The following is a 10,610-nucleotide window of genomic DNA, read 5'->3' as shown; positions in this document are numbered from 1 at the left end:
GTTTCCTCATTGACCACCCGATAAGGGATCGGGGGACCCTGTCAAAGGCTTTCTCCGTGTCAACGAAAGCCAGGTACAGAGGTTTATCCTTGGCTAGGTATTTCTCCTGCAGCTGTCTTACTAGAAATATGGCATCAGTGGTGCTTTTACCTGGCACGAACCCAAACTGCATCTCATCTAAATTGATTCGCTCCCTAATTAGTTGGGCTATGACCCTCTCCGTAACTTTCATAACCTGATCTAACAGCTTGATGCCTCTGTAATTATTTGTATCTAAAGTGTCACCTTTACCTTTGTAGCAGTTGACTATGGTGCTGCTACACCAGTCATTGGGTATGACAATGAAAATACAGTTTTACTAATAAGAGTAATCCCATAGCACAGGAAAGGAGCAGTGGTAGTTTACTTGATGAGAGACATATCAAAGAAGACAATAAAACTAATGGCGACATAACAGATGAACAAAAGGTAATCTATGACAGAATAAAGGTAAGACTACAGGAGAACGATAGCGACATTATTTGCAGCCTTAAAAAGGTTGATCGATGGAAATTGAACCAAGAAACGAAAAATGTCAATGAAATTCTAAAATACAGCAGAACAAACATCATGGCAGAAACAGATAATTTGATCAAGGCAGCAAGTATTGTTGTAGCAGAAAACGTGGGTAATGATGTCAAGAAAAACAAAACATAATGGGAGTGACAAAAGAAAAGATCCATGGTGGAAAAGAAGAATCCAGGCAGGGTTAGACATGCTCTTGAAGGAAATCTCTGTGTTAGACCTAAAAGAGAAAGGGGAGCTTAAAAGCAAACAAAAATACAGGGCACTGAAAAGGAAGTATAATATTGAAAGAAAGGGCCTGAAAGTAGTAGTACAGGAACTGAAACAGTGCCTCATTGCAAAGAAAGCAAAGATGGTAAGATATGACTGAATGATTTTGCCTGCTCGCCACCTTAAATAATAATAATAATAATAATAATAATAATAAAAGAAAAAAAATGCTTTCTAATTGATGTATCAATACCAGCAGATGACAACATTTCCCTAAAAGAAATGGAAAAACTTTCAAAATACAAAGACCTGGAAATAGAAGTAACTCGAATGTGGAATCTAAAAACAGAAACAATTCCTATCATAGTAGGTGCCTTAGGTATAATAAAAAAATATTCAGACAAATACATAACAAAAACACCAGGGTTTACAAATATATATAACATACAGAAAATTGCACTACTGGGCACTGCACACATCCTACGCAAAACACTTTCAATACAGTAACCATAAGAGCATCACAGCAAACCACAGCACATACCCAAGGCACACAGAGCTGCGCTCGGTAGTGAAGTGAAAGCACGTTATAAAAATAAAACTACTGAACAATAATAATAATAACAACAACAAAAATAATTCCTAAATTTGGTACAAGGCCATAAATTTGAGGAGAAGGAAATAGTTGATTATATTGATCTCCAGTACTAGACTAGTACTTTATTCTATCAATCAGGAGTTAGCAGAATTTGAACTCAGAATATAAATAGCTGGAAATATAATAATAATGCACAGTTTCTCTTTGCTGTTCCTCTGGTATGATGATTGGACTACCAACAGTTTACATAAATAGTGGATCAGGAGGTTGAAATGAGAATTGTAACACTTGAGTATCAATATGAATGCAATGGACCTAGCTCACTGGGCACTCTATATCACTTGTTTAGCATTTCAGTTATCATAAATGACTTAAAAACATATGAGATGGCTACTAAAGGACAAAGATCAAAAATTTGCAATATAAGAATATATTTTGTGCAAATGCCTGGTCCTTTTAGTAAAGAGATGGTTAAATAAATATATCCCAGTATCCTACATGCACTATCATATTGGCTTCAAAGAAATTGGATTTAAAAGTGAATCCTATGGAATTTAAACATTTAAATATAAGATGTGGAGCATGATGCAGCCCAGATCTGGTTCAACCATCCAACCCATGCTAGCATGGAAAGTAGATATTAAATGATAATGATTTCAAACAAGATAAGATACCTTACAAATGTCAATTCTTGTAACACTCCTCTAGCAATTTAAACTGGCCATTTCAGGTCCATATATTCCACCTGTTGTATGTTCAAATGGGTCAGATTCAGCATCTCACACCTACCATACAATGTCATTCTAAAAATATACAATCAACATCATTGAAATCTTGAAGCTACTTGATAATGCATAATTAATTCAAACCAATTTCAATAAGTAAACATTGTTTGACTGAGTAATCTGAATGCTAAAAGATTGATTTTTTTTTCTATTCTAGGCACAAAGCCCCAGATTTTTTTGTTGGGGACAGTCGATTAGATTGACCCCAGTATGCAACTGGTACTTAATTTATCGACCCCGATAGGATGAAAGGCAAAGTCGACCTCGGCAGAATTTGAACTCAGAACGTAAAGACAGGCGAAATACTGCTAAGCATTTCACCCGGTGTGCTAACATTTCTGTCAGCTCGCTGCCTTAGGATTGATATATTACTGATACCTCTTTTTTTCAAGTATTAGATGGATAAAAGGTAATCAGCTACAGTAGGATTTGAGTACCAGGCTGTGAGAGACTAAATATGTTTTTAGTTTGCTCACTCACCTTACCACAGTTACAGAATAAGTTGTGTTCATTAAAACTTTCTGAATATATAAGCACACCAAACTATAATATATGGATTGGTGAGTTCCTTAGCCCCTTTCATTATTGGAACATCAACAAAGACTCAGTCTCCTTGCAGTATATCTTGACAAATATCAACCTTGTGGAATTCATCTCCTTCCAATTTATACCATCAAGAATTGAAATTGTACTGCAAACTGACAAGCCACTTGTCATTTTAAAAATGCTGCTGTATTTTTAGAATACCGTTTTAAAAATACAGTGAGTTGTCCCTGCCTGGTGGGTACCTATTTTTAGCGAGGTGAACAGGATCATTCTAGAGTTAAATATCTCTTGGCTAGTTGTTTGATATTCAGTCAGTTATATATTGTATGGCATCACTCAGTTACATATATATAAAAGAATAAGGCCTGGTTACTTGTTAAAATTTATAAAGTATCTTCATATGATGTACTAATTTAATTATAATTTATAAAAGTAAAAATGATTTAGCACTGATAACTCACAATATTTGCTAGCTACAGAGTGTTCCAACTATCTACATATGATACCTATTTATGTCTGTTTATATCTTTTGTGTCAGCGACACGGGTGCTTATTACGTGTCACCAGCACAGATGCCTTTTATGTGGCAATGACACAAGTGCCTTTTATGTGTTGTTGGCATGGGTGCCTCTTACGCGTCAGCACACTGGCAACAACTATGATTCACTTAGCTTGTCTACCAAATTTCATTTACAAGGTAATGGTCAGTCTGGGGCCTTAGTTGAAGACCTGTATCCAAAGTGTGGAATTGAACCTGAAAACAGGGTTGCAAAATAAATTTCTTAGCTACACTGCTATGCCTGTACCTTTAATCTATATTAAATTGTTGTGAGAAGTTTCTTACTTTAAAAAGGAATAGTATCCTATTGTAAGTTTTTCCTTATGGAGGGATTTAAACTTAGCATTGCACATCCACAAAATACTTGCTGGTTGTAGTGTCTGTATAGTCCATTGTGATAACTTGTATATGAAACTGACAAGGGACTGAGACTTCTGGTGGTTTGCTGTGCTTGAGAAGCTAAGTAAAGTCGTGGTTGTCCTTGCACACAGGCATGTCCCCTGCATCTCTCTTCAGCTGAGTGATCCTAACCTTGTGGGCTCATGGGTACTGATGCCACATAAAAAGCACATGTGCTGGTGCCACGTAAAGGCATCCATACCGGTTCTGTGTAAAAACACCCAGTACATTCTGTAAAGTGGTTAGCATTAGGAAAGGCATCCAGATGTAGAAACCATGCCAAAACAGACATAGATCCTGGGAAGCTCTTCAGCTGGTCAGCTCCTGTCAAACTGTTCAGCCCATGCCAGCATGGAAAATGGGTGTTAAATGATGATGATGAATGGATAGTTAATCTCTACGCCAGTAGCACAATTCACTAGATTTAGACAATATTTTAACTGGTAGATAAATAACCACCAGATCATTTAACCTTTTTACTGCATGGTTATTCTAGCAATATGTTAAATATCTTCCAAAAAGTAGAATTGATATTTTATGCAAGTCACATTGCCTCAATCATCATCATCATCACCATCGTTTAATGTCCGCTTTCCATGCTAGCATGGGTTGGACGATTTGACTGAGGACTGGTGAACCAGATGGCTACACCAGGCTCCAATCTGATTTGGCAGAGTTTCTACAGCTGGATGCCCTTCCTAACGCCAACCACTCCAAGAGTGTAGTGGGTGCTTTTACGTGCCACCAGCACAAAGGCCAGTCAGGCGGTACTGGCAACGGTCATGCTCAAAATGGTGACACCTGCACAGGAGTCAGTCCAGCGGTACTGGCACGATCTCGCTCGAATGTCTTTACACATGCCACCAGCACAAGTGCCAGGAAGGCAACGCTGGGCACAGGTGCCATCATGATTTCGCTTTCGCTTGCCCCAACAGGCCTTTACAAGCCAAGTTTCATGTCCTAAACTTGATATATCTCAGCAAAAAATAAGTTTCAAACAGGACTTTCTTCAGCTACATTGGTGTATAAAACTGCTTTCTGCAGTTAGGGGTTTTGACATATTAAGTGGATATATCTGATTTCCACAGAAAAAGGCTTCATCAACTATTTGATGAGTTAAGTAGGGAATTTTTATATAGTTGTTTGGCTAGTTAAAAATAGCAGCCAAATATCCCACAAATCACATCCCTACCACCTTAAATAAAAGGAAGGATACATGGGATAGTGTGGCCCTGGATATGCTATATGATGTGGATGGTCAAGGCCTGCCTTTAACCATAAGCTTATTCAATCAGGCTAAGTTGAAGCTAAACAAGAATTAAGTGTTTAGAGTTGAACTTTACTTATTTGTCTAAGAAAATATCTCAGACAAAATAACATCTAGAAGCTGTGACCTCCACATTTTCTGCTTCATACTTCCTAACATCTTCAAAATATGTCATTTATTTATTTATTTATTTATTTATTTATTCATTTATTTATTTATTTATTTACTTATTTATTTCAGACTGAACCATTTATTCAATATTTATTTTAATTTCTGAGTCATTGAATTATTGAACTTTTCACCATGGTTTTCTTATCTTTGCTGTTACAATCTAGATCAGTTAATTTGGTACAATGTTGTAACTGGTACAGATATTGTTGATAGGGGTGGTAGGGATATTGTTGCTGTTATCGTTGGTGATGGTACTAGTGGTGGGTAGAGTTTTCATTGTTGTTGTTATTGGGAGTGTGTTAGGGGTACATTGCTTGTTAATTATTGTTAATTTGTTTTTAGTTGTGATATTGGTTTTGTTGTTGTCATTGTTATTATGATTGTCCTAAAAAGTCTTATGGAATGAAAATAAACTGAAATTATGAAATGTGACTATATTGTGATATTTTAATGGTTTTACTCTGTATTTTGTAGTTTAAGTGTGGTAGTGTTGTTGTTTAACCCTTGAAAATATCTATGATCTAAGGCAGTGGCCCCTGAATCACTTTTGCAGCACAGACTGGTTTCATACAAGATGATTTTTCCATGGATCAGAGGACCATGCATCTAACGAAACAATAACGTGCATAATATATAATTTAATTATTACATGTATAATACATATATATTACAAACATAAGACATATATGCAAAAACGCCTCACTGATTGTGATAGTCAATAAAATATAAATAAAATTTTAAAATTTATCCTTTCTGTGTGGCCTGATACCAAATGATCCATGGCATGGTATTGGTCTGTGGCAAGGTGGTTGAGGACACCTGATCTAAGACATTCTGCCTGAAACTCTTGCATTTTCTTCTTCAGACATTGGATATACAGATCTACATAATTCAATGTTTCTATTTTTATTGAAGATGATATGATGTAATTTGAAGGGAAATTGGCTGCCATTTCTAGCAGGTTGAGCAACTATGTAGGGGCTCACTCATTGACCCAGGTATTGTAGTGTTGTGTATTCTAGTGTAGAAATATAGTGTAATAGCTGGAGTGGTTAAAATATTTTTGTACTTCAAATGGATGCTTGTTCAGACCGCCAGACTACACTGATTTACTGTTTGATTCACTACTCTTGCAGGAGTTTAGTTCTTCTATATAACACATCAATATAAAACTGTTCTTGTTGCTGTTGTTATAGGAATATTAGCCAGATCACCTTTAAATTATACACTTGACTGTGATCTGAGGGAAATTTGGCTGCTAGTTTAAACATGTCAAGTGATTATGTGGTGTTCCCTTTTTACCTAGTATTGTTAGTGGTGTTGTTGTCAGCTCTGTTTGAGCAGGCCTATAATCAAAGGCATTCCAGTTATGACCATTTCTTTTTATTTAGACAATGTAGTATTCCGAGTGTACAGTGTTATCCAATGTGTTCCTCTCTTTTCAAGACAATAGATTGTAATTCGAAGGACATTTGGTTGCTATTTCTAATAGCTCAAGTGACTTAGTAGAAGCCCTCTAGTTATTCAACCTAAATAGTTTAGTTTGTTATTGTTGGGAAGCTGGGCATTGAGGTTGTTAATATTGATGGTTGCTAGGGTAGAGGAAAGTTGCTAGTGTTCCATATTCTTATGTTATTAATTCCCAATTATACTCATTTCATTTTACACAATCAGACTTTCACATTACCACAGAAATATAATACTATTTTCTTATGATGTATGAAAATGATTGTTTATTTTCTCATGCTAATGTAAAATAAAAATAAATCTAAGACAGTTTTATTTCAAATCTCTTTCAGATTCTTATGAAGTTTGGATCAGAGAAAATGAATATTCAGTAAGTCTAGGACTTACTGGTGATTATTTTATGAGAATTACACCAAGTTCCTTATTTTTAAAGAAGCAGACAGGTGATAGCAACTATGAGTGGCCACTGTCTACTTTAAAAAGGTTCTATGTCAAGTCCCTGGCACCAAAAGATAAAACTAACAATATTCTTATTATTGAGAGTGGATTGTAAGTTGATTTTTACCTGTTATTGTCATAATCGTTGTATTCAATGTCTCCATAACTATCATTTTCAATGCCATGTAATGCTTCTCTGTTTCATTTGTATCTGTTTCAATTTTTTTTTTCTTTTGCTCTTTTAAAGCTTAGCCCGGCTCATGGGCCTGGTTTCCCGGTTTCTATGGCGTATGTGTTCCCCCTAGCTGGACGGGACGCCAGTCCATCGCAGTGTTACTCAAGAAACAGGAAGAAAGAGTGAAAGAAAGTTGGGGCGAAAGAGTACAACAGGGGTCGCCACCACCTCCTGCCGGAGCCCCATGGAGCTTAGGTGTTTTCGCTCAATAAACACTCACAACGCCCGGTCTGGGATACGAAATCGCGATCCTCCGAACGCGAGTTTGCGGCCCTAACCACTGGGCCATTGTGCCTCCACATCTGTTTCAATTACCAATGTAGAAATATAAAAATACTAGGCGTAGAAGAAAATAGATGTAACAGGATTTGACTATAACACTTCATCTCAAATAAGCAAATGCTATACATCAAAATCAATTTGAACTGATTGATATCATCTCACACCGTACAACATGACCAGACTGTCACTTTGTAACCTCTCATGACATGCTATAACTTTCATACACCCTAAACAACATGCTATAATAAGACATTATACTCTCTTACATGCTATAACTACCACACTGCACCCTAAACAACATACTCTGACTATCACATTACATAACATTCCATGACTGTCACACTGTCCTACACAACATGCTATAATGGCTTCACTGTATCATACACAACATATCAACATGTCTTGCAATCTGCACAGTGTAATTTGTTCATTTTGCAGTACCTTATTCAACATCATGTGAAGGCACATGACTCAGTAGTTAGAGCATCAGGTTTACAATTGTGGGGTTGTGAGTTTGATTCCTGGACCAGGCTGTGATGTGTTCTTGAGCAAGGTACTTTATTTCATGTTGCTTTAGTTCACTCGGCTGTAGAAATGAGTTGCAATGTTACTGGTGCCAAGCTGTATTGGCCTTTGCCTTTCTCTTGGACAACATCGGTGGTATAGAGAGGAGAGACTGGTATACATAGGTGACTGTTGGTCTTCCACAAACCACCTTGCACGGACTTGTGCCTCAGAGGGGAACTTCTACTGTAGTCCTGAGCTGACAAAAGCTTTGTTAGTAGAGCTGGTGGACAGAAACTGAAAGAAGCCAATTATATATGTGTGTATGTGTGTGTGTACTTGTATCTCTTTGTCTTGACATCCTGTAATAGTTGTAAATGAATGTCACTGTCATACAAGTGGTGTCATTTGTTTTCCAGTCTACTATGGAAACATGTCTGGCTATTGGAGAAATATTACCATGCTTGGAAACTGGTGAGGGTTGGTTCTAGAAAGGACATCTGACTATAGAAAATCTGTTTTAACGAATTCTGTTTGACTCTTGAAAGTATGGAAACATAGACATTAAACAACCGCCACACAGTCACAGTACAGATAAAAACACACACACACACACACACACACACAGAGTACAGATAAAAAACAGATGTAAACTTATGTAAATGAAACAATTTGTAATTTCTGACATGGATATTTGTTTATATTTATTTATTTAAGAGAGAGAGACAGAAAAACAAGGCATTGATGTAAAGAATGAGTGCATTTTTATTTATTTTTTTTAAAGGACAAGTAATTCTATAGAAGTGTATTGTTTTGAGAAAATAGGGAGTAGTTTTGTGAAACTTCTGATTTATGGCCTTGTTGTTTTCAGATAAGAGAAGTAAACAATGCTACAGATACTGATTAGAGTAACAATTTTATTTTTTTATAACACTTTTAATATAATAATGATAATATTGGTTTCAAATTCTGGCACAAGGCCAACAATTTTGGGGCAGTGGGTAAGTCAATTACATTGACCCCAGTGTGCAACTGGTGCTTATTTTATCACTCCCTGAAAAGATGAAAGGCAAAGTCGACCTTGGCTGAATTTGAACTCAGAATGTAAAGGACAGATGAAATGCTGCTAAACATTTTGCCAGGCGTTCCAACAATTCTGCCAGCTTGCTGCTATATAAAAGTAATAGTATTGGTTTCAAATTCTAGCACAAGGCCAGCAAATTTTAGGGAGTGGGTAAGTCACTTACATCAACCTGAGTGCTCAACTGGTGCTCATTTTATTGACCTTGAAAGGAAAAAGGTAAAGTCAACTTTGGCAGAATTTGAACTCAGAATGTAAAGATGGACAAAATGCCATTAAGCATTTTGCCCAGCATTTTAATGATTCTGCCAGCTCACCACCTTATAAAAGTAATGATATTAATTTAACATTGTCTGAAGTTTTATTGTATTTAAGCCTTTGAATTTTAATATAGCAGTGATATGTTGCAATATATTCAGATATTTTTGATTTATGCTCACTTTTAAATTAAAATAAAGACATATAAAATAACCATGAATAATAAAAAAATTCTGTAAAGTATAAAATGGAAAATGAGTAGAATAAGATTCAAATTAAACTCAAGAAAAGAAATGGTAAACAAAATAGTGATATATAAATTCTAAATGTAATTGGTGATGTAACACCTTATAAATGCCAATGGATTATTAGTTTTATTTTTCTAAAGAGTTATATGAGGAGAAGCAGCATCTGTGTCCTTCCTGGGCTTTCTCAAACTGGCAAGATTAGTGTTTTTGAGGTTCAGTTTAAACTGCCATAGATCAATACCTACAAGGAAAACATGGGTAGTGAGGTGATTTCAGGTAGCTGTAGTCCTGAGAATAAAAGACTGAACAAAATATTTAGTTTGGGTAGAGCGACAATAGGGATGATGAGAGAAGAGGCAGGTACATCTGTTTGGAGTGAGGTGTTATGCAGCAAGCTAGTTTATAAGAACAGAGGCTATTGAAATAGTGGTAGAAGGGGTAGAGAAGAGAAACTGTATCTACCAATGAGTCAGTAGTTACAGTGCATTAATGAATCCTTATTAGGCCACTGAATAACATTTATTTAGGATGCAGTTTAGGATCTTTGCATATTATAGGCACAAGCGTGGCTGTGTGGTAAGAAGTTTGCTTCCCAACAACATGGTTCCAGATTCAGTTCCACTCTGTGACACCTTGGGCAAGTGTCTTTTACTATGGGCTCAGGCTGACCACAGCCTTGTGAGTGGATTTGGTAGTCAGAAACTGAAAAAAGCCCATTGTGTGTGTGTGTATATATATATATATATATATATATATATATATAAACAATATATGAGTATATGCATTTATATGTACATGTATGTACATACCTTCATCTACATGTACATATAGATACATATCTGGGTACATGACGTTGCAATAAAACATGGACAAAATGATAAACAAGTTACAAAAAACAAGCAGGCCACATAGAGAACATATCCTTCATCAGCTGCCACCATTAAAACACTGGCGTTTCGAAGAGTTAGGGCAGGACGCATCGTTAAAATGGCTCTTCCCAC

At 36.2% G+C, this 10,610-nt stretch overlaps 1 protein-coding gene across 1 annotated transcript in view; it reads left to right on the top strand.

The window, feature by feature from the left end:
• LOC106870823 (uncharacterized) overlaps nucleotides 1-10,610 on the top strand; it is a 46,474-nt gene that overhangs the window by 29,119 nt on the left and 6,745 nt on the right. Inside the window, exon 3 of the mRNA XM_052970335.1 lies at nucleotides 6,896-7,112. Coding sequence (XP_052826295.1) covers nucleotides 6,896-7,112 — 217 coding nt within the window. The remainder of the gene's footprint in view (nucleotides 1-6,895; nucleotides 7,113-10,610) is intronic.

The sequence above is a fragment of the Octopus bimaculoides genome, chromosome 1, assembly GCF_001194135.2.
Source record: "Octopus bimaculoides isolate UCB-OBI-ISO-001 chromosome 1, ASM119413v2, whole genome shotgun sequence".
Lineage (NCBI taxonomy): Eukaryota > Metazoa > Mollusca > Cephalopoda > Octopoda > Octopodidae > Octopus > Octopus bimaculoides.
The sequence above is the reverse complement of the archived record's forward strand: the minus strand, read 5'-3'. Positions and strand labels throughout refer to the sequence as shown.